Source organism: Sesamum indicum, linkage group LG4 (assembly GCF_026168435.1).
Source record: "Sesamum indicum cultivar Baizhima isolate 11 linkage group LG4, ASM2616843v1, whole genome shotgun sequence".
NCBI classification, from domain to species: domain Eukaryota; kingdom Viridiplantae; phylum Streptophyta; class Magnoliopsida; order Lamiales; family Pedaliaceae; genus Sesamum; species Sesamum indicum.
Window position 1 is genome coordinate 207,764 of NC_142660.1, and position 23,400 is coordinate 231,163.

At 35.5% G+C, this 23,400-nt stretch overlaps 1 protein-coding gene and 1 long non-coding RNA gene across 9 annotated transcripts; both read left to right on the forward strand.

Annotated features, from left to right (window-relative positions):
* Positions 1-9,463: 9,463 nt before the first annotated feature.
* On the forward strand, positions 9,464-21,721 carry LOC105159640 (Cleavage and polyadenylation specificity factor (CPSF) A subunit protein). 8 transcript variants are annotated; one of them, XR_016065159.1, is made up of 15 exons: positions 9,466-9,884; positions 10,423-10,557; positions 10,640-10,719; positions 10,844-10,927; positions 11,054-11,141; positions 11,274-11,428; positions 11,588-13,592; positions 14,102-14,412; positions 14,572-14,851; positions 14,940-15,095; positions 15,295-15,436; positions 17,620-17,696; positions 18,421-18,560; positions 18,727-18,883; positions 19,715-19,823. XR_016065159.1 is itself a non-coding variant. In XM_088879560.1 (15 exons), the coding sequence occupies exons 1-14, from the start codon at positions 9,693-9,695 to the stop codon at positions 18,785-18,787; spliced, it is 3,906 nt and encodes a 1,301-aa protein (XP_088735686.1). In that variant the 5' UTR covers positions 9,466-9,692; the 3' UTR covers positions 18,788-18,830; positions 19,715-19,823. The 8 variants fall into 8 exon arrangements, 7 of the variants coding, with proteins under 7 accessions (XP_088735687.1, XP_088735686.1, XP_088735688.1 ...); XM_088879560.1 differs by having other exon boundaries at positions 18,727-18,830; XM_088879562.1 differs by lacking the exon at positions 18,727-18,883 and adding an exon at positions 20,966-21,721 and having other exon boundaries at positions 9,470-9,884; positions 10,647-10,729.
* Positions 21,722-22,640: 919 nt separating this feature from the next.
* Positions 22,641-23,384, forward strand: LOC148788229 (uncharacterized). The gene is made up of 2 exons (XR_016065366.1): positions 22,641-23,249; positions 23,338-23,384. It is a non-coding gene; the product is annotated as an uncharacterized LOC148788229 (long non-coding RNA).
* Positions 23,385-23,400: the final 16 nt, after the last annotated feature.

Here is a 23,400-nt window from a genome sequence, read left to right on the forward strand (position 1 = left end):
CTTTTAATTTAATTAATTCTCTACGTACTACACCTTTTATGATTCCCACCACTATATATACATAAATTTGAAGTTTTGTATGATTTCCAGGTCAGAAAATAGCAAAATAAGTTTGAATGTCGGAAAGTGCAACACCGCACCGCCACTTGCCTCTTTTGCTTTATTCTTGTGTGTGTCCTCCTAATAATAATAACAGCAATTAGGTGGTCTGACGTTGTCCGGAAACTCATGCAGCACAAGTCATGTACTCATCACTCAGTCGGTAGCTACTACTTACCTACGTACGTACCTACGCAGCCTTAATTCTAAATGACCGCCCTACCACCTTCATTCAATATTCATATTTCAAAATCTCATTCCACTCTGTCTCTGCCTTTGCCCAATCATTCATCACATTAATATTCATTGGGCTTAAGTCAAACATTAGTACTCTAGTAGGAAGGAAGGGTATATATATATATATATATATATGGACAGTGACAGTGGACACCCAACGATCGATGCAGCAATTGCAAACAGCTAAGGTACTTTGTCTGTACGGTTCCCAAAATCCTTTTCTGCCTACCTACTCTCTCTGCATACTCTGCACCACCATTCAACACTACTACTCCGTAACTAATATATATAATATTAATAATAATTAACTACCTTCATTTTCTTTAAAAAATAATAATATCACCATATATTTTATCATACTCATCTACATCTAATGCATTACCCACCAACACCATGCATCCATATACTAATTATAGAACAATTCTTGTCCGAACTTGTTTAGGCGGATCCTCAATCATTTTTTTAAAACTATATATCAATTAAATATATTTTTATATAATTAATTTGATTTTAATTCAAACAAAATATTCATCATTTTATAATAAATATTCCTCCACGTAAGCAGTATTTAATATTTACACTTTAAAAGTCGAAAGAGAAAGCAATAAATGAGGAGAGATGAGAAAGTTTACGGGTTTCCACGTACGCGCTTCTGCTCCAGCCCCACACCGACACCCACACCTACACTTATGGGCTGGCTGACTTTACTTGTTTTCGAATTTCATTATTATTATTATATTATGTATGTATTAGAAAAGCCTTCAAGTAAAAATCCCACAACTATGTACGTACTAATACAGTATTATATGATAATGGGCTAATTGATTAGGATACCTGATTATTACTATGTACTTAGGCCTCCTTTATTTTATTGGACATCAAACTAAATTGTAATTAGAATTAGTATTATATTGTTGGTGCCTATTTAATTTTTTGTTTACATGAAAACATTAGACATTGCATACGCTAGTGATTGTGTTGTTGGGTTCTTTACTATCATAACTAAAATATTGATAAATATTGGAAAAGACCCAAAAACCCTAGAATAATGCTAAATAAATCTACATCAATTTACTATTTGTGAAATTAGAATTTTCCATATTCTTTGTCAAACTCTTCTCACTATAAAATAAAGCGAGATTCGGGGCGAATTTTGAAACGGTTTATTTTTACTTTAGAACGATCAGCCGAACACATAACTTATTTGGAGTGGAATTTGAAACGGTTAGAAATACGTCCTTAAAGTCAGCGTTACAAAAATTTAGGAATGGTTCAGGGAAGACCGTTCCCACTTGGGACAGTAACTGTATCAGTCGTAGTAAACTGTTCCTAATGTTGTTTTTATCCAAAAAAATTTTAATTTAAGAATTGGAACAGTTAGTGACGATTTTTGGAACGGACAATTCATTTTTATCACTGAAATTTTAGAATGGAATTTGTAATACTCCTGTTTTAATCTTGGAACTGTTTTTTTTTTTAATTGGGATCAAATTGAGACGGTATTTTGAACTGTTATTTGCAACGGATTATTGAATTAGAAACACGTTTGTAGAACTGTTTCAGTAATAGTATTAGGAACGATTATGTAATTTGCAACACATATTAGATATTGATTAGTAATTGTATTTGGAAATGTTATTCATTAATTTGGAACGGTTCATCCAGTTTAGGAATACTTATATAGGATAGTCTTTGAAACGGTTTTCGGAACAGGTCCTAATAAAATTTGTAATATTTTCTTTAGCATTACTAAAATTGTTCTTAATTTTTAAATTTTATAATTTATTAATATATTTAATAAATTGAATAAATAAATAAATTTATATATTTTGATAAATTTTATATATAATTAAATTAATTTAATGAAATTTTAATTATTTTTATCTATAAATTTAATTAATTGAATAAATATAAAGTAATGGAATTTAATAAATATTATAAAACATGAATAGTTAAAAGAAATATTATCTTAATATGAAAGAGTATTTAATTACAAAAATAAAAAAAAATGTAAAATCTAATCTAAACACTCCTCGTCAGCGTTCTGATTCTCGGCTGGTGGATTCGTCGGAGGCGGTGCTGCAGTCGACGAGGAGACCCACATCTCCCTCATCATATCCATCATGTCGGTCGTTATCGTCTCGAGGTGGCCGATGCGGTCCTCCATGACTAGGTTTGGCGGTGGCGATGGTGGTGTGAATATGCGGCTGGAGACGTGGTGCTCAGAACCAAGGCTGAATAATCGGCCCTTGTTCTTATCCCGGACTGCAGCCAGCCACATTTGCTAATCTATCATTGCCACTAAAGCCTTGAACTCGGCGGGGGCATTGAGGTCGTCGGTCGTAGGCTAGGGCTGACGATCCTCTAATATCTTCTGAAACGTCTCCTGTAAAACAAACAAAATTGTTAGTAATTTTATTAAATGAAGAATTTAGCTACTTACCTCCACCTCCGTTGCCCTCGGTCCGTTCCAACCCCCATCCTCTTTCTTTTTATAGCAGCACTTGAATAATTTCATTTGTTTGGGCAGTTGTCCAAGCTTTGTCTCCGAGGAAAAAATAGTTAATTAGCATTATATTTTAAAAATAATATTTTAACAAACAAAAATTATTATTCATTTACCAACTTCCTCTTGTGTATGTCGACTGATGAAGACCCTCTCTAGTACACAATTGATGACGCCATGGGGTTCATCGCCCAGTTCGCCTTATTCTTGGAAGACTCCTGCTGGAAGTCCTCGCTGGCCCAATATGCCTGGAGTTGGAGCCAGACCTTATTGGCCAGTCATAGTGGCCTAACTAAGCTGGACCGGGCAATGAAAAAGATCTTCCGAACGTACTTTTCCAGCCCACATGTAGAAGACCCGAAATATGGACTCATCATCACAGTCTTACCAGTAGGTTACCTACAGTAATAAGATTAAAAAAAATTAATAAAATAAATTAAATAATTAGATTATATATTAGATAAAACTAAATTAATTTAAAATTAATTACTTTCATACTCTCGGACCATAAATGCTGGTGCTCTGGCAGCACCTGCCTCAGACACGGCTACGGGTGGGGAAAATGTCCCTGCACGACCGCATTAATGCGATCGCGGAACCGCCAATCAGACTTTAAATTAATTTGATATTAAATATTTAACATATTCAAGATAAAATAATTAATAATAAAAAAGTAGACAAACTTACCTCACGTCATCGAGGCTGATGTACTGTCATACTGATGGTGGTGGTGGAGCAGCTGTCGATGTGGCAGGTTGCTGTAACGTGTCATCCGCAGCCATACATGCAGCTCCATATGTACCAGCATCATTTGGAGTTTAGGGGGCGGGGGACGGTGTGGGCGTATCCAGTGGTGTGGGTGGTCGAGGGGATGCTTCACTAACCTGGAAAGCATCTGACGGTTCTGGTGGTAGTGACAGGTCGCGACCACGACCACGCTCTTGACCACACGGTAGAGACGGCATACTAGACATTATCTACACAAATTATATAAAAGTGTTAAGTCTAATCTTTTGGATTATTGATATTAATATGTTAATAAAAAAGAATATACTAATTTTTTTTATTATTATGTAAAGATATTAATATTGGGAAAATTGGTCCAAATTAACTTTGTGATTATTTACATTATTATGTAAAAATGTTAGCATATATTGGGAATATTGTTCTAATTTGGAAAATTTGGTCTAAATTAATTTTGTGATGATTACATTATTATGTAAAAATGTAGTATGTATTGGGAATATTATTCTAATTTATTTTAATTTTTTGATTGATGTAGAAATGTTAATTTTGGAAAAATTAGTCTAAATTAATTTTGTGATTATTTACATTATTATGTAAAAGTTTTAGTATGTATTGGGAATATTATTCTAATTTATTTTAATTTTTTTTATTAATATGCAAAAATATTAATATTGGGGAAATTAGGCTAAATTAATTTTGTGATTCTTTACATTATTATGTAAATATATTATGGAAATGTCGTTGTAATTTATTTTAATTTTTTTATTATTATGAAAAAATATTAATATTAGAGAAATTGGTCTAAATTAATTTTTTTATTAAATGAAGAATTTAGCTACTTACCTCCACCTCCGCTGCCCTCGGTTCGCTCCAACCCCCATCCTCTTTCTTTTTATAGCAGCGCTTGAATAATTTCATTTGTTTGGACGGTTGTCCAAGCTTTGTCTCCAAGGAAAAAATAGTTAATTAGCATTATATTTAAAAAATAATATTTTAACAAACAGAAATTATTATTTATTTACCAACTTCCTCTTGTGTATGCCGACTGATGAAGACCCTCCCTAGTACACAATTGATGACGCTGTGTGGTTCGTCGCTCAGTTCGCCTTATTCTTGGAGGACTCCTACTGGAAGTCCTTGCTGGCCCAGTATGCCTGGAGCTGGAACCAAACCTCATTGGCAGTCATAGTGGCCTGACTAGGCTGGACCGGGCGATGAAAAAGATCTTCCAAATGTACTTCCCAGCCCACATGTAGAAGACCTGAAGCATGGACTCATCATCACAGTCCCAGCAGTAGGTCATCTGCAGTAATAAGATTAAACAAAATTAATAAAATAAATAAATAACTAGATTATAAATTAGATAAAACTAAATTAATTTAAAAGTAATTACTTTCATACTCTCGGACCATAAATGCTGGTGCTCTGGCGGCACCTGCCTCAGACACGGCTACGGGTGGGGAAAATGTCCCTGCACGACCTCATTGATGCACTCGCGGAACCGCGGATCAAACCTTAAATTAATTTGATATTAAATATTTAACATATTCAAGATAACATAATTAATAATAGAAAAGTAGACAAACTTACCTCGCGTCATCAAGGCTGATGTACTGTCACACTGATGGTGGGGGAACTGTGGTGGTGGTGGAGCAGCTGTCGATGTGGCAGGTTGCTGTAACGTGTCATCTGCAGCCATACATGCAGTTCCATATGTACCAGCATGGAGTTTTGAGGGCGGGGGACGATGTGGGAGTATCCGGTGGTGTGGGTGGTCGAGGGGATGCTTTCCCAACCTGGGAAGCATCTGACGGTACTAGTGGTAGTGACAGGCCGCGACCACGACCACGCCGTTGACCACGCGGTAGAGACGGCATACCACTGACATTATCTACACAAATTATATAAAAGTATTAGTCTAATTTTTTGGATTATTGATATTAATATGTTAATAAAAAAAAGAATATACTAATTTTTTTATTATTATGTAAAAATATTAATATTGGGGAAATTGGTCCTAATTAATTTTGTGATTATATACATTATTATGTAAAAATGTTAGTATATATTGGGAATATTGTTCTAATTTGGAAAATTTGGTCTAAATTAATTTTGTGATGATTACATTATTATGTAAAAATGTAGTATGTATTGGGAATATTATTCTAATTTATTTTAATTTTTTGATTAATATGTAGAAATGTTAATATTGGGTAAATTAGTCTAAATTAATTTTGTGATTATTTACATTATTATGTAAAAATTTTAGTATGTATTGGGAATATTATTCTAATTTATTTTAATTTTTTGATTAATATGCAAAATATTAATATTGGGAAAATTAGGCTAAATTAATTTTGTGATTCTTTACATTATTATGTAAAAATATTATGGGAATATCGTTGTAATTTATTTTAATTTTTTTATTATTATGAAAAAATGTTAATATTGGAGAAATTGGTCTAAATTAATTTTCTGATTATGTACATTATTATGTAACAATGTTAGTATATATTAGGAATATTGTTGTAATTTATTTTAATTTTTATAATTATTATGTAACTTATGATGATTTACATTTATTACTGTATTATTGTTAATGTTGCATAAATTGTTCCAAAATTCTTTATTAATATGATTATTATGTAAAATTTTATTAAATTGCATTAATTACAGAAATTTGTGTAAATTACACATAAATTGCATGAATTTATAAAATTGCATAAATTACATATAAATTGCATAAACTTACACGCATTAATCTTCTCAATAGGTAAGCCCAAGTCTTTTATCAATTTCCTCGTACTATAGTAATCTTGGAGAAGGGTGTGGTCGTGCGGCAATATATGATCAACCCACTGCGATATTCAATCATATATACACTGAGAAATATGACCCTCGGCTTTGATATTCACCAACTCAGCTACAACCCCCAATTGAGATTGGGTGCAATCGTTCTACAACGGTCGCTCGGTAGCATGCACTATATCGTGAAACTGATCTGCCAGCCCAGATATATAATTATAGTGTTCCCCCACCGTAATATGAACTAGGCCCTACATCAGTAGGATACAACTTTCGTACCATCATTAGTCACACCATTCTGGTTATAATTAGAAGACTAGACAGCTGGCCCAAAGCGGCATAAAAAACCATCCTTTGCGCCCAATCTATCTGCACCTCATCACCCCAAGGCGTATGCCCCTGCCTAACATGAGAAATGGGAGTTTGCTCCTACCCCAATGGGGTCGCCGTGTTGGCCTCAAAATACTCTTGCACCCTCTCCTCGCCATGAGAAGTCCAATTATATTATTCCGACATAAAATCTTTCATAAATAGATCGAAATTTACCTTGTTCGTGATTTTAAAAACTTCATTTTTGTACTTCCGACAAGGACACTTAATTTTCTCACCGTCCATATATGGATGTTGAGACTTCGCCCATGCTATAAATGTAGCAACACCATTATGAAACTCCTCAGTAAGACCTGCCTTATTCGGAAGGTTCTTCTCATACATCCATCTCTCAATTATCTCAACATGATGATTAATCCTACACACACATATATGTTATTATAACATTAATTTTAATTAATTATTACAAAATTATAACAAATATATAATCAATTGACAAATAAAGGGTTAAAGTTGTTACTGATCAAAATAACTCCAAAAATATCAATGAAAGTTTGAGATCGAAATCACGAACAAGAGTACGAAAATATTTACGTAGGATACTAAGAGTATAAAGAAATTTGAGAGAAATTGAGAAAATAGAGAGAAAATAAGAAGATAGTAGATTAAATGGAAAGAGAATAACACATTTATATGATTTTTGGAATGGGGATAGGAACACATATCTAGCCATTAATTCCTACTTTAGGGATGTCATTGAGTCGGTTTTTGGAACTGTCAGTTGGACCATTGAAATATAACCATTGATGATCAGTTGGAATGGACTCAGTAACACATTGGAAATAAAATAAAAGAGCCTTTCCAATTTGTACAACTTTTTAGAAGGGTTTTAAAAACATTCTTAAATAAAACTCACATTTTGGAACGGTTGTTGGCATATTTTATTAAGAGTATACAAGAATTGTTCCAAATTCGTACCTCATTTTGGGATAACATTTTCAAACTGTCATATTTGGTATATATATTGCACCCGATGTAGGAATGATTTAGTTGTGACCATTCCTAAATTTAATATAATGTTCCAAACTGAGTTCTACCGATTTTTCGTTACTATTTTAGCATGGATGGTGGAACGCGTGTAGTAACTGTTATTTTGGAACTCCCAACCATTTCAAATTTATAACCCAAAAAAATATTCCATCTGACGTCATATTTCAGTATCCGTTCCTGATGTGTTCCAAAAACCGTTCCTATATGGAACGAGCTTTGGAACTGTAGTTCGAACCATGATAAATCCCTTGTTTTTTTTGTAGTATCTCCAACCTAGTTTTTCCGATGGAGCATAGGCGTTGCAACAAAATGAAATCTCAAGTTAAGCAAAGAAGAAAGAAGAAGGAGTTCCTCGCCTCCCCTCCTCGATTCCACCAAAAACCCAAACCTTCGTTGTGGCCTCAGCCCCCTTCTCGCCCCCAACAATGCCCCCTCCACCTCCCTCTCCGCCTTTTTTCTTATAAATAGAACAAGAGATTTTTTTTTTTTTTTTTTCAAAAATCAAGCAGCAAGCTAGAACATAGCAAATCCAACGAAAAAACTTTACGGTAAAATGAATTTTAAATTAAAGAATAGAATATGTGCATTTTTCCAAAACAACCACATCCACAGGATTTTAGCTCGGCCGCCGTTGTCGTCTCTTCTTCAAAGATGGAGTTTGAGAGGTTGTGTTTCTTTCTTCAAGAAATCTGCCTTTCATCGGCAGATCAATTTGTTATTTTATGTACAAGTGGGGACAATAGGTAAATTATTTATAATATTTGAGGGCAAAATTAGAATTCATTTTTAATCAAAATATGATGGGTTGGCATGATACATTAAGACCAGCCTCATGGCCCTTAATGCAGTCAAGGAACAATAAGAACAAGTGATGGGCTATGGCTAGTTATAATGGGCCGTTGCAAAAGAAAGTAAAAAAAAAAAAAAAAAACGCAAAATTATGTATGATATGTTGGCTAATAACTCAAAATGAATGACCCCTTATGGAATAGAAGATGTTTATACTTACCTAATTCTCCCTTCTTTATAAACCCCATAAATCTATTCACTAATATATCACTCACCAATAAAATCACTCTATATACACCTAAATTGAATACTGAGACCATGTTTATGTTTAAGGATCCGTAAAATTGATTAATGCATAATCTATATCCGGATGGAATAAGACAAAAATTATTGTATATTATGTTTACTTGTAAAGTGAACAAGTATGCGTATGAATATATAGTTGTTTGATAACATCTTACATAAGATAACACATTTTCTTTGGACAAAATCTCACATAATATTTGGTGGGCTCGAAAATAATAGGATCAAAATAAATAATGTTTAATCTAATTTTAAGATTAAAATTGTAATTTTAAGTTATATGCGAGCTTGTGAGGCAAGTGAGATTACTTATCACATCTCAAGTGGTGGGAGAATTTTGTAACAGGAAGCAGGGGTTGTACATGTGACAAAAATTAAGTTATGCAGATTACAAGTAAACAAACCATTATACTAAATTAATGAAAATACTTGACTTAATCTGGCCTCATAAACAGGGTCTTAGGGTTTCATAAATAGCAGATGCTGACCCACAATCTTTTTGGGCCAAGTCCAAGAATTTTGACATATCCCAACCTTCTGTTTATTGAACACCACCACATGCGCTTACTCAATGTTGTTTTCAGTTTAGCAGGCAGGCGAGGCAGACCCAGTTGAGTAATTTTGGCAAGTAGAGTAATCAATCACCTGAGGGCTGAGGCTCCCATAAATTATTATTATCAAAGACTCTTCTTCTGGTTTCACTGCCATACACACATTTGAGATGGAGTGCCTGCCTTAACTCAACTTCCCTTCTCTCCCAAATCTCAAACTAATCATCAATAATTACTTCCATAAAACCCTAACCCTCCCCCATCACTACACAATAATGGCAGTTTCAGAAGAATCCTCCTCATCCCGCCCAAACACATCCAACTCTCACAGTAATTCGCGATCACCACCAAAGCACAACGCTGATGCTTATTATTTGGCCAAAACAGTCCTCAGAGGCAGCGTCGTTCTTCAAGCTGTCTGCGGCCACTTTCGCTCCACCTCCTCCTACGACGTCGTGTTTGGCAAGGTTTGTTTTCCACTTCCCCTTCCCCTTCGATTATTTTGTGCTGTTTCCTGATCGCGTCGCTATGAAAATTAATCTATTCTTTCTGCTGATTATGCACAACAGTTGCATTTGTTAGCTAGACTAATTTAGCGTATATTACCATCTTAATCTGTTTAAGCAAGACTAGGTTATGTGTCTACATTCAAAGTTTCCGCTAGCCTTTGGTTTCTTAAGCAGAATTACATTACTAACTAATAACTTAAGTTCAACTATTTCTTGAATTTCTTTCTTCTAAATTTTCCCTGCCCTCAATGTAGAATGATTGACGCCAATTCAGTAGGCTGTGGATGATAGCGACTGTTGCATTGTAATCCTGTGATTTGATATCATAATGTTGAAACATGAAAAAGTAAAAGCTGTATTACTCTTTTACTACTCATACATGCTTTTAAACTGAAAGATAAACATATTACTTGGCTTGTAAAATATATTTTTGAGATACAGTTCGTATGTTATTTCTACCAGACTTACACATCTGACATAATCATGCTTGTTCCAGGAGACATCAGTAGAGTTAGTTATAATTGATGAAGATGGGATTGTTCAATCTATTTGTGAACAACCTGTGTTCGGTACCATAAAAGATCTTGTAGTCCTTCCCTGGAATGAGAAGCTTCAAGTGCAGAGTCCGAAGGTTTGTCTGGCTCATTCATTTACTCAATTCATGGTTTGGAATTGCGTGTTGTATTAAACATCATCTGCCTGTTGTTTTCTAGATAACAGGGAAGGATATGTTGGTTGTCATTTCTGATTCAGGAAAGCTGTCGTTTCTCACTTTTTGCAATGAAATGCACAGGTTTTGTTCAGTCACATGTAACATTGTCTTTTGCTTGACATTAGTTTTACTAGTTTGAAGCCTTCAGGATTATTTCAGCCAAAAGTCTTGCTAGGTTAGTGGCTTAACCCTATTTCTTTTTTAGGTTTTTCCCCTTAACCCATGTTGAACTTTCTGCTCCTGGAAATTCAAGGCATCAACTTGGAAGGATGCTGGCTGTTGAGTCCAGGTGATATTGCTTCTTGTATAGTCTTACATGCTAGAGTTTTTATGCAAAATAAACCGTCACTCTACTGCCACTCAGAGCGTGTAGGATGGCTATTCATGTAGGTTGTTTATTGCTTGCTCTATACAGTGGCTGTTTTCTGGCTGCTAGTGCGTACGAGGACCAACTGGCTATTTTCTCACTCTCACTGTCCTCTACTGGTGATATCATTGATAAGGTTGAGTTTGAGCTAGTACTTCACTCTGGATTTCTGCTTTATTTCACACCTCCAAAAGCTCTAGCCTCTATTTAAATTTATTTGTAACTTGCTGTACTAACTTTTTGGAAAATGTTCTTTCATTCATTTCAGAGAATTTTCTGTCCTCCTGAAAAAGATGGGCGCTTGAAAACTGCAAGAGGTTCTACTAATATTTCTGGTACTATATGGAGTATGTGCTTCATCTCGGAAGATTACCATCAGGCTAGCAAGGTGCGCAAGCCTGTACTGGCCATTCTTCTGAATAGGTACCCTATCATCTGCATTGAGAATGAGAGCTACATTGTTCAAATTGCTATCTGTTTAAAACTTTTCGTTATTTGTGCTTCTATTTTATTTGACAAATACTCTAGTCTAAGCAAATTTATTTCATACCCTTAAAAAAAGATTAATTTATTGATCTGCAGGCGGGGATCTTTTTACCGGAATGAGCTTCTGTTGTTGGAATGGAATATTGAGGAAGAAGCTGTCAATGTTATATATCAATTTGCAGAAGCTGGACCATTAGCATATAATATAGTTGAAGTCCCTCATTCTCATGGATTTGCCTTCTTGTTTAGGGCTGGTGATATTGTCCTAATGGATTTCAGGAACGTTCACAGCCCTTCGTGTGTCTATAGGAGAAGTTTAAATTTCACACCGTTGGAGGAACAAAGTTTTAAAAATATTATTAGAATACCAGATATTATGGATGAAGATGGCATTTCTAGCTTTGCTGCTTCTGCTCTGTTGGAGCTTGGCGACATAAATAAAAGTGATGATCCAATGAATATTGATGATTATAGTTGTATACAACCTGGTTCCAATTATGTCTGCTCATGGAGTTGGGAACCTGGTGTGACAAATAGTCCTAGGATATTATTTAGTGCTGATTCTGGAGATCTTTATGTTATTGAAGTCCTTTTTGAGTCTGATGGTGTCAGGGTAAATTTGTCTGATTCTCTTTACAAAGGTCTACCTTCAAATGCTCTGTTATGGCTTGATGGTGGGTTTGTTGCAGCTATCGTTGACATGGCTGATGGAATGGTCTTAAAATTTGAAGATGGGTTTCTACAATACAGAAGTTCGATTCAAAACATAGCACCAATCTTGGATATGTGCATTGTTGATTATCCCGATGAGAAACATGATCAAATGTTTGCCTGCTCTGGTATGGCATCTGAGGGGTCCTTGCGGATTATTCGGAGTGGTATCAGTGTGGAGAAATTGTTAAAAACTGCTCCTATTTATCAAGGTGTAACTGGTACCTGGACAGTCAAAATGAAAGTTTCTGATCCCTATCATTCTTTTCTTGTACTATCATTTGTTGAAGAGACCAGGGTTCTGTCTGTCGGCGTCAGCTTTTCAGATGTAACTGAATCAGTTGGTTTTAAGCCTGATGTCTGTACTTTGGCTTGTGGTATTGTGGCTGATGGTGCGATGGTCCAAATTCACCAATGCGGAGTTAGGCTTTGTTTGCCTGTTAGAACTGTGCATCCGGAAGGTATTCCTCTGTCATCTCCAATATGCACGTCGTGGTTCCCTGATAATATGACTATAAGTCTCGGAGCTGTTGGGCAAGGCATGATAGTGGTAGCGACATCCAGTCCATGCTTCTTGTTCATCCTTGGTCTTAGATCTTCATCACAATATCATTATGAAGTATATCAAACGCACTGTGTTAAATTGCAGAATGAGTTGTCTTGTATTTCCATTCCGCAGAAGCACCTCGAGTTGAATAGAATTTTGATGGACTATGCAGCTGACAGCCCTATGGCAGGTCTTCCATATGGAAATCGTGTTGACAATTTGTTTGTTATTGGTACTCATAAGCCTTCAGTAGAAGTTGTATCCTTTACACATGATAAGGGACTACAAGTTCTTGCCATAGGGGTCATTTCGTTGACTAACACCATGGGAACTACTATTAGTGGATGTGTTCCTCAAGATGTAAGGCTTGTGTTAGTTGATCGTCTATATGTTCTTTCAGGATTGAGGAATGGAATGTTACTTAGGTTTGAGTGGCCTAGTGCCTCTACACTGTCCTCAACAGGGCCACCTGGTCAACACACTCTTGGCAGTTCTTGTACAGTCAACTTCCATGTCTTGTCAAATTCTATGTCTTCAAACAATAAAGACCGACCAATGTTCATGTCCAATGCATCTGGAAAGAGTGAAGGAGAGTTTCCAGTTAATCTTCAGCTGATTGCCGTACGCCGTATTGGTATTACACCTGTTTTCTTGGTTTCACTGAGTGATTCCCCTGATGCTGATATGATTGCTCTCAGTGATAGGCCTTGGTTATTGCAGACTGCAAGACACAGCCTCTCTTATACATCCATCTCCTTTCAACCTTCTACTCACGTCACTCCTGTGTGTTCAAGTGAATGCCCCAGAGGAATTCTATTTGTTGCCGAGAATAGTCTTCATTTGGTAATGCGACCATCTGCCTATTGTATTTGCGCCTGTATTCTTCCTTTCATCCTTCTTCATATATTTTTGATGTGCCATATATCATCCAAAGAGGGGTGACGGGTGCCTCCTATAGAGGTGTCTCTTTTTGGTATTTGGAGGATTACATATATCCACTAGCAGAGCAAGCTGCATTTGATTCATAGAATAATGCATTCTTCTAAATTACTCTCTTAGTCAATTACTAGTAAAAGATCATTGAAACTTGAATTCGGACATCCTTTCTGGGTAAATCTACGCTACCTGCCAATCTAGCATCTGTACAACTTCACTCTTGAAAAAGTCCTAGTATTGTCGGTTTTCCACTGGTTGCATGCACATGGTCTAATCTTCTTCTCGTATCAAATGCACATTAGTTGGCAAAACTAAAGTTTCATTTTAGTTTAAATCTTTTAGCTAATAAATGATTTCATTTGTTTATATAAATGCCATTAGCTCTTGATATCATCATTTTGTCTTGTTTTGTGAAGGTGGAAATGGTGCCAAGTAAGAGGCTTAATGTACAAAAATTTCATCTTGGGGGCACTCCGAGGAAAGTGTTGTATCATAATGAGAGTAGATTGTTGCTTGTCATGAGGACGGAATTAGATAATGATTCATGTTCATCTGATGTTTGTTGTGTGGATCCTCTAAGCGGCTCAGTGTTATCATCTTTCAAATTTGAACCTGGGGAGACAGGGAAATGCATGGAGTTAGTAAAGGTTGGAAATGAGCATGTGTTGGTGATTGGAACTAGCCTATCTGCTGGGCCAGCAATAATGCCAAGTGGTGAAGCTGAAAGGTTATATATCTTGAGTTCTACCCATTGTATTTCTTAATTTCAGATAATGGTCCCTGGTGTTTAACTGGTTGATTTTGTGAAATTTTGGTTTGGTATATACTTTTGTCAGGGGCCTCTGGATCTGTCTATGCATTTACAATTCTATGGTGTGTTTTACAGTACAAAAGGTCGGCTGGTGGTTCTCTGCATTGAACACATGCAAAATTCAGACAGTGGTTCTGTAACCCAACGTAGTTCACCTATTGGTGGCTATGCTGCAGAACAGCTCTCTAGCAGTAGTCTCTGCAGCAGCCCAGATGACAATAGCTGTGATGGAATTAAACTTGAAGAAACTGAAGCATGGCACTTGCGCTTAGCTTATTCAACCATCTGGCCTGGAATGGTTGTTGCTGTCTGCACTTACCTTGATCGATATTTCTTAGCTTCTGCTGGTAATTCTGTAAGTCACAAAAATTTTAAGCCGCTCAAATGATCCAGTGAGGTTTATTGTTGGTGATCATCTGAAGAGATACATTTGGTTTTTTCAGTTTTATGTATGTGGTTTTCCAAATGATAACTCTCAAAGAGTGAGAAGATTGGCTGTTGGAAGAACACGTTTTACTATCATGACTCTGACTGCGCACTTCACCAGGATAGCTGTTGGTGATTGCCGTGATGGAATTCTTTTCTATTCATACCATGAGGTCAGTAGTTAACTTCAGTTTCCTGTGATAGACTTATTTGTTCTCCATTACTTTTGGTAGATGGTCTTATGCAAAACTCAGTTGGAGGTCAAAGTCCATATGAAATTTGGAAGAACAAAAAGAATCCAGTGTGGGTGGAAAACTGTTGCATATTTTTGTGGGATTATTATACACTACCATTTACTACCTGTGCATGCAGGACTCGAGAAAATTAGAGCAGGTTTATTGTGATCCCGTCCAGAGGCTAGTTGCTGATTGTGTTCTTATGGATGTTGATACTGCATTTGTTTCAGACCGTAAGGGAAGTGTTGTTGTCTTGTCATGCGTGAATCATGTAGAAGGTAAACTGAATTGTGCACCTAGTTCCGTTATCTGATCTATGCATTCTAATGTCCTTATGAATAATTGTAAATTATTTTACCAGCTTAAGCTCCTTCTCTTAAAATGATCAAGTTTTGACAAGGATATTGTACTCTAGGACTATCAAAGTACTGGAAAAAATAGTGACCAAAGTTAATTCTGGTTATGATCGATAACGATTCTCCTCCTTGATTCAGATGGTCTGATTATTTCCAACTGGTGCTAATTATCTTTTATTCCCTGAGGTCTGTGCTGTCCTTGTGGGATATGTCCGGTATGATCAGTTAATTACATTTGTGTCTCTTTAAGAGTTTGATGTTAGTTTAATGATTCCCCCTTATGTTAGCCACCACAAATGGAAAAGGTAGAATCCCAAATAAGATAGTTGAAATTTGATTTTATCTTCGGCGTTATGCCTCGTGCCAATGGTGAATTTACAATTTTGCATTACGTTTGTCCGAAAAGCCCCCTAAAGTATTTCCAAAATACAAAATCCTCATTTGAGGTGTAATATTTCCTTTATGACAAAATTGAGATTTATCTCTACCGTATAACTTGTATATTGTGAGATATTACTACTATTTACTTTTAAAGTGCAGGGAGAGCTCTTTCTCTTTGTTTTCTTTTAAATGCTTTTGAGTGTGTGCTTTCTGTTCTCTGCAAACTATGTTTAGATTTCAAATTTTATTTGTTCCCAGAAATAATTATTTTTGTTTTTTATTTACCGCCTCTTTAAGTTTGAGTAATAAGATTTGTAACTTATTTTCACATGTGTTCCATGTTTTAAGTTGCTTGGACATGGTTAAGTGGAAGATGGATTGCCTTATGATTTTTGCATTTGTGGTGGAGATAAAAAAAAATTCACATCTATATACATCATTGGTGAAATGTTTTTCCACCTTAGGTAGAATTTTCAAATGCTTAGAATTGCCACAGAGGGTAATGTTGGTCAACAAGAAGAATATGTTGATTTTTTCTTGTTTTTCTTGAAAAGTCACTGGTAGCATCCTTTGTGCCACAAAAGAATTCTTTTATCCAGAAAAATTAAGTACTTATGTATTCTGTTTTCTACTATGATTTTTGTAATTTTTGAAATACCGCCTTCTTTTTTAAACCAACAAGTTAGATGAAAATACAAGGAAATGCTGTGTTCTTGAATTTTTTTAGTTTTAAATTTTAATTATATTCTCCTAACTCAGAAGCCCAGATTATGACCCTTTTATATAACTACTGCTGCATGGATTTCCTTTTGTTTGCCCTTGCCATTATTATTAAGTGCTTAAATCTTGCAATTCGGGCACATGTAAGCTATTTGTCATCTAAATTGACAAATATGATGGAAAGGGGTGGAGAGTACTCCTTGATCTAAATTTGAGCTTGACTGGAGTATATTGCCAATGATACAAACTTAGATTTCGTTTGAAGCCTAAACAGGTCTCTATTGTTAAAGCTTATTGTATTATGTTCTTGGATAAACTACAAGGGGTTACATGTACACTGGACAAAAATCTCATGGATGTAGTAAGAGGTCAATGTGCATTGGGCAAGCCGCAAGGAAGGTTTTCAAGTTTTAACAAGCAGTAAAATGAGTCAGTTATCTATAGGGGATGTAGTTGTAATTGAACATACCGCACAAGAGGTCCATGTTTGTTGGACAAACCTTACGGAAGGTTTTCAGCTTTTAACACTCGGTAAATGAGTCACTTTGTCTAACGTGTTGGTTACAATGTATTGGTTGTACCTATAGTCCTATACAGTAAAATAAAACGGAATATGAAGATCTCGCTATTCACTCGGATAATATCTTGTAATGGGAGGTAAATGCAATTCAACATATGGCATGGGATGTATCTCTGCATCTGATAAACCTCATCTTCTCTTTATTAATCCTTCCAATTAGTATAAATGGAAACTTGAGATTCTTTGTAAAATGCTGATCGCCCCTACCAACATGGTAAACTTGGAAAATTTAGAATGCATATTTTAAACTAAATTTTTTATATGTAGAATAAGCAAGTTAATGTTTATCTGGTAAATCTGTTTCAGGATGCCCTTTTGTGGCTTCAATGAAGTTGAATATGTGATGATTACTTTTTATTATTGTTAATTTTTTCTAGAGATGTATTTTTACTCATTCACATGATTGCTAAACTTCATGTTACAGATAATGCAAGTCCCGAACGCAATTTAACTCTATGTTGCTCGTATTATATGGGCGAGATTGCCATGAGCATGAGGAAGGTAATGTCTCTTAAGAGTCTATAGTACTAAAAGTAGTTTTAAGCATGCTTCCTGGAATGGAAGGTAAATCAATGCAGGAGTATGCAAGATGGTTTGTGATTCTAATTTATATCTAGCTTTTCAAAGATTGAGCTCTATATGATTCAATTTGGTGATTGCTGCTGACAGAAGACATCTTGAAACACTAATTATAGACAGAGTGCCATATGGCATGGCTAGAGCCTAGATTCAGCTTTGATTGGAACCTAAAACTGCTTTTTAGAATGTGCAAGTAACAAGATAAAATTATTATTCTTGCATCATGAAGGAGTACATGTATCGACTAGGTCTCTCACTTTCTTTCTGTTATTAATGTGGCCAGCAACTCGCTTTATTGAGCACATACTTTTGGTACTGGGATATAAACCCGCATAGGAAGGAATAGACAGAAGAAATATAAGTGGAATAAGTAGTTCTGGAACCATTTACTGTATATATTGAGCTTGCTAAAGGAGTCAGTATTATATAAACTAACCTGAAGTCTATCCTGGAGTCAACAAAAGTTGGTCAATTATTAAGATTAATAAAATAATTTTGCGGGTCTATGAGCTATCGAATTTGTGCGCTTGCATCTTTTGGACAATTCTATGGATTATTGACTGGAAGCTGCAACTGGTAATTTTTTCGGTTAGTTGTCAAGTATTTTCTATGTACATGACCTCCATCTTCTTATTTCCTCCTTCAGGGATCATTTTCATACAAACTCCCAGCAGATGACATGTTGAAGGACTCTGATGCTGCTGGTAATAACATTAACTCGTCAAGAAACTGTATCATGGCATCTACGCTGTTAGGGAGTATAATAATCTTCATTCCAATGACAAGGTATATTTATTTGTTCTTTCTTTTACATTTCTTCGTGTGAACCATAGATACATCATATATGTCCCTTAAATAAGACCATCGTAAATGTATTTTTATATGTTATCTATCTCTTCTAGCTATTCAATTAAAGGTGTCTATCTGGAATGAACTACTTGGAATGTTGCAGGGGTGGAATTTGCATGCCTCTGGTAGTAAATAACTTCTGGCTGAACATTATCACACGATGAAGTGTTTGAAAGAGTGGAACTGCTGTCTGGTTTGACTCTCTGAGTTAGTGGATGGGAACCTTATACTTTCTTCAAGACCAATTCCTTAAGAACCAAGTCCTCTTTCTGCATTTCCTCTTCCAGAGTTCTATATAACCAAAAATATGCTTGTGGCACTTATAAACATATAATAATCAATTCATATGTTAAATAAACCTTTAAGTGACATAAAAACAACGATTAAAATGAAAACTTTTCGTTAATTATGTGTAATCTCATGCAACTTTTACTCTTCTGTATAGGAAAAAGTCATCCTTCATATATTCACAAAACTATTGTCCTGGGGAAAGCAAAAATAAAACCTAAACTATATTCTTATATTTTTCTGGTCCTTTGAGCATCAATTGGGGAGTCATTGCATGGACTGATGTGTTATTAGTGTTCAGTTATAGTATCATTTAGTTTGTTACACTTTCACTGAATTCTACGGTGTTGTTGACAATTCATGTTTTTGTACCTAGCTTGAAAATATGATGTATAATTGGTTATGGTCCAGCATGAGGTGTTTTAGCATTATTGTTATAATGATAAGTGTAAGTACTTGATCATGGTTGACTAATATTTATTTTTCCATTCTTATGCTGAGGCTGTTCCCTCTGACTAGCCTATGGCTCGTCAAATGACTGTAAACTATTTAAATAATTAGTTGATCCTGACCTCTTTGAACTGGGACAATTTATCATTATAAATGCTACAAGGGATGTTTCCTCAATATGTTGATTCGGTCTAGAGGCCATTGTCATTCAAATTTTGATGAGTAATATAGTGTTGTTCAATGATGTTGTTAAGGTTCCTTTTTTGCCCACAAAGTATGGGATAGGTGTATTTGTTAATCAAATTTGTGTTAAATTGTATCATGAAGCCTTTCTTGATTGATGTATTTTGTAGGGAGGAATATGAGCTATTAGAAGATGTTCAGGCTAGGCTGGTGGTTGACCCACTTACTGCTCCTATTTTGGGGAATGATCACAATGAGTTTCGAAGCCGTGAAAGTCGGGTGAGCCTTCCTGGACTTCTTTGATAGTCTTGTAATGGTGTTTAATGAAATGCCTACCGGTCTGATCCCTGTATCCTACTTTTTCTATTTTCCTCTCAATCTTGAATCACAGTGGCTTTGACACCTGTGTGGGTTTTACCTATTTGAACATTTTAGCTAGAGTAATGCTTTCTGATATAAAAGGGTTAGGGAACTGTGGGTTGTGAATTCCTTTGCTCAAACTGGGTGGTTATGGAATATTTGGAGCTTTGAGTAGTTGAAGTTTCTTCTTAGAAACAGGTTAATCTCCCCTCCAGTACTAGTTTGATGTGAATTTAGGTCTGGCACTTTTATTCTTTATGATCATCTTCTCAAGACATGGTTTAGTGACTTTTGGACATAATTCTTTGTGCCAAACTGCTGGTAAGTTGGAATATGTGCTGTACACCCTGGAATACATAGTACTTTGAGTAGAAAACTTACAAATGAAGAAAGCCAATTCCCTCTTCCATTTTGGCTATAAGCTTTTGCTTACCCCCTTTGATGACTTTAAATTAGGGTTAATTACACTTAGACCCCCTCTAGAAATGCAAATTAAACTTCCCTCAAAAAAGTTTCAAAAAATTACACTTACACCAAATCTGAAAATTCACCGTTTACACCTGACCCCATTTCGTTATGGTTTGAATAAAAAATGATGATGTTAGCAAAAAAATTACATAAAATCTCCAATTTTTGCCTTCCTTTAGCATTCCCATGTAATAATTTGGTAATTATAAGAGAAAAAAAATGTAATAATGTTCACCTTACTCTATATATATGTGATACATTTATCCTTATAAGTACAAAAACATATATGAGAATGTCAAACGAGGGACAAAATTGAAAATTTATGTACCTAATGGAAGGGGGTCATGTATAAACACAGAACTTTTGGAAGGGGTATAAGTGTAATTTTGAAACTTTTTTGGGAGAGTGTAATTTGGCACTTTTAAAGGGGGTCTAAGTGTAATTAGCCCTATAAATTATGTTCCCTGTGTTATCATCCTTCCATTTTTCATCTTTTTCATGCTTAGAGTACTAGCATTTCCTTCCGCTGTGTGTATGTTGGGAGAGAGAGAGAGAACTCAGGTTTCTATTTTGTTTATCGATCCAATGAACAGGTCGGAACACCTAAGATACTCGATGGTGACATTTTGGCTCAATTCTTGGAGCTTACAAGCATGCAACAAGAGGCAGTATTAGCATTACCACTTGGCACACCAAACACTGCTATGTTAAGCATGAAGCCATCTATGCCTGCTAAGGTTAATCAGGTTGTTCGACTGCTTGAACGAGTACATTATGCTCTGAATTAAGTATCCATAGCCGTCCCTCCTCTCTCTGCTTCCATGCCACAATGATCTTCTTGGGTTATAATCATAAATGGAGTGATTGCAAGTTGAATTACAGAATTATATTTAAGCTGATCCTGGGGACAAAGCACGTAAAAGATTTTGGAAGCAACAACGTAAAAGAACCCTCCACCCTCCACTCTGGTTCTCTTTCTTCTCTCTGCACTACCTGGTTGAGGACTGGCGTCCAGTCGAATGAACGAGATGAACAAATGATTGCATCATTCTCCTTCACACTCTTGGTGGTGTAGGTGGTTGTAATATACCCCAAGTCATGTACAATTTTGTCAGAATTAGCACACAGTAGTGTTTTATTGGATATTTTAGTGTTCATACGCCAGACTGTTTGGGGTGGGCTATCATGCCCATTGGTTGTGTCAAATGTTTGTCATAAAGCTGTGCATTATAATATGGTTATATGATGTGAACTGTAAATAGGGTAAAGGGCGGGCCAGACAGTTTGTATTTAATTGTGACCGTACAGTTGTTGAACATTATCTCTTAAATCTACCTTCTTACGGCAAAGGGAGTCTTGCTTGTAAATATGCTTCCATTGGTGTTCTTATTCTTTTGTATGCACATAAATTGGAACATTCTTGATCTAATTCGTGCGTGAATCTTGTTATTAATGTAAAAAGTGATGTATGAGTTTCTATAGACTATAACCATATTCGAGTTTTTTCCATAGATGCAAATAAGTACGTATTTGAATGAATATTAATTCTCTGTTATAATTATTTCATATTGAATTGTCTATTTTTTTAAAGTTTGGATTTGATATATTAGTTGTAATCATTGATCATCAGACAGATAAGATTGAGTAGTTGCAAATAATCATAGAAGTTAGATGCATGCATATAGTAATAAAAAAGTGAAACCATAATTGAATACCTCTAGATGTGAAAGTGATGGGAAATTCTAAATTAGATGAGTTAAATATATGGTTGAAAAAGTTGAAGAACTGTCATTAACATGTAACGAATCACTAATTTGACTTGAGTTTTAAGCTCATATGAAGGTTGTAACTAGTTTCTTTCTTTCATATGCTTTGATTAATTGCAACATATTTGGAATCTTTGACGGTGTATCATAAGGAATGAGTAAACGGATATAAAAGTTCCCAATGCTCTATTTCAGCTGAAGCAACATGTAGATGAAGAGAAAAAATTAAGAAAAAGTAAAGAATAAATTTGTTAAAATCAAGGTGCGCTGCTTCCAGAAAAAAAAATGTAAGAGTCCAAATGCTTATTTCTTATTTCGGTGCAACTCCGGAATTTACAAGAGAGAGAGAATGAGAAGCAGGGGTTTAGTGTATTATAAAAACATTTGGGTGGTGATGTAATTATGCTTATCCTAAACCTTTTCGTGCATTAAAGTAGCATGAGGAGTAGAGGTCAGTAAGCAGGCAGCGGAAGCAAACTCTGTTTAAATGCAGAAAGGAGAGCCGGGCAGTTGGCAAATTATGACCACAAGCAAAGGGAAATACTTTACACGTTGATAAATGAGTATGAATCAGAAGAGAGTGTGATGGTTGGTGAGAGGCAGGATAGGGCAGGCCAGCTGAATTACTAGTATTAATCTGCAATTAATACTACTATCTACATAATAACCGAATCTTCTAGATTGTTATTAGTGGCATCCATATTCCATCACGCATGTTAATATATATTATATGATGAACGAACACATAGAGTTAGATTAGGTAGATGAGGATATTAATAAGTATCTTAGAGTAAGACAAAACCAAAATTAATATATCAACTTCTGGGCGAGTCAGGTAAATGAAAAACACGTCAGCCAACAAGTTAAATGATGTACGATGTTCAAAGTAGCCGTACAAACAGAACGTAACTATATACTGGGAATCAGGGAATATGTATATATATACAGAATAGGGAAACCCGTATTCTGTCGATAGATAGGCGTTGTCTGACCCGGTTTTAGATATGGAAGCATTTGCGGGTTGTAGGTTATGGCAGGAGAGGTGGAAGCCCAAGGCGAAGACGCTGCCGCGGACGAGATCGCTCTACTACTACCAATGCCCGCAACGAGTGTAGGTCATTTCCCATAATTATGTGTTTAATCAGAACGCATATCTAATCTTTTTGTAAATATGGCTGCTGCTTGATGTTTCATTTCAGGTTAATACTGGGAAAGATGTGTTATTGACTGCCTGTCAACTTTATCATGTTGTGTGTAATATG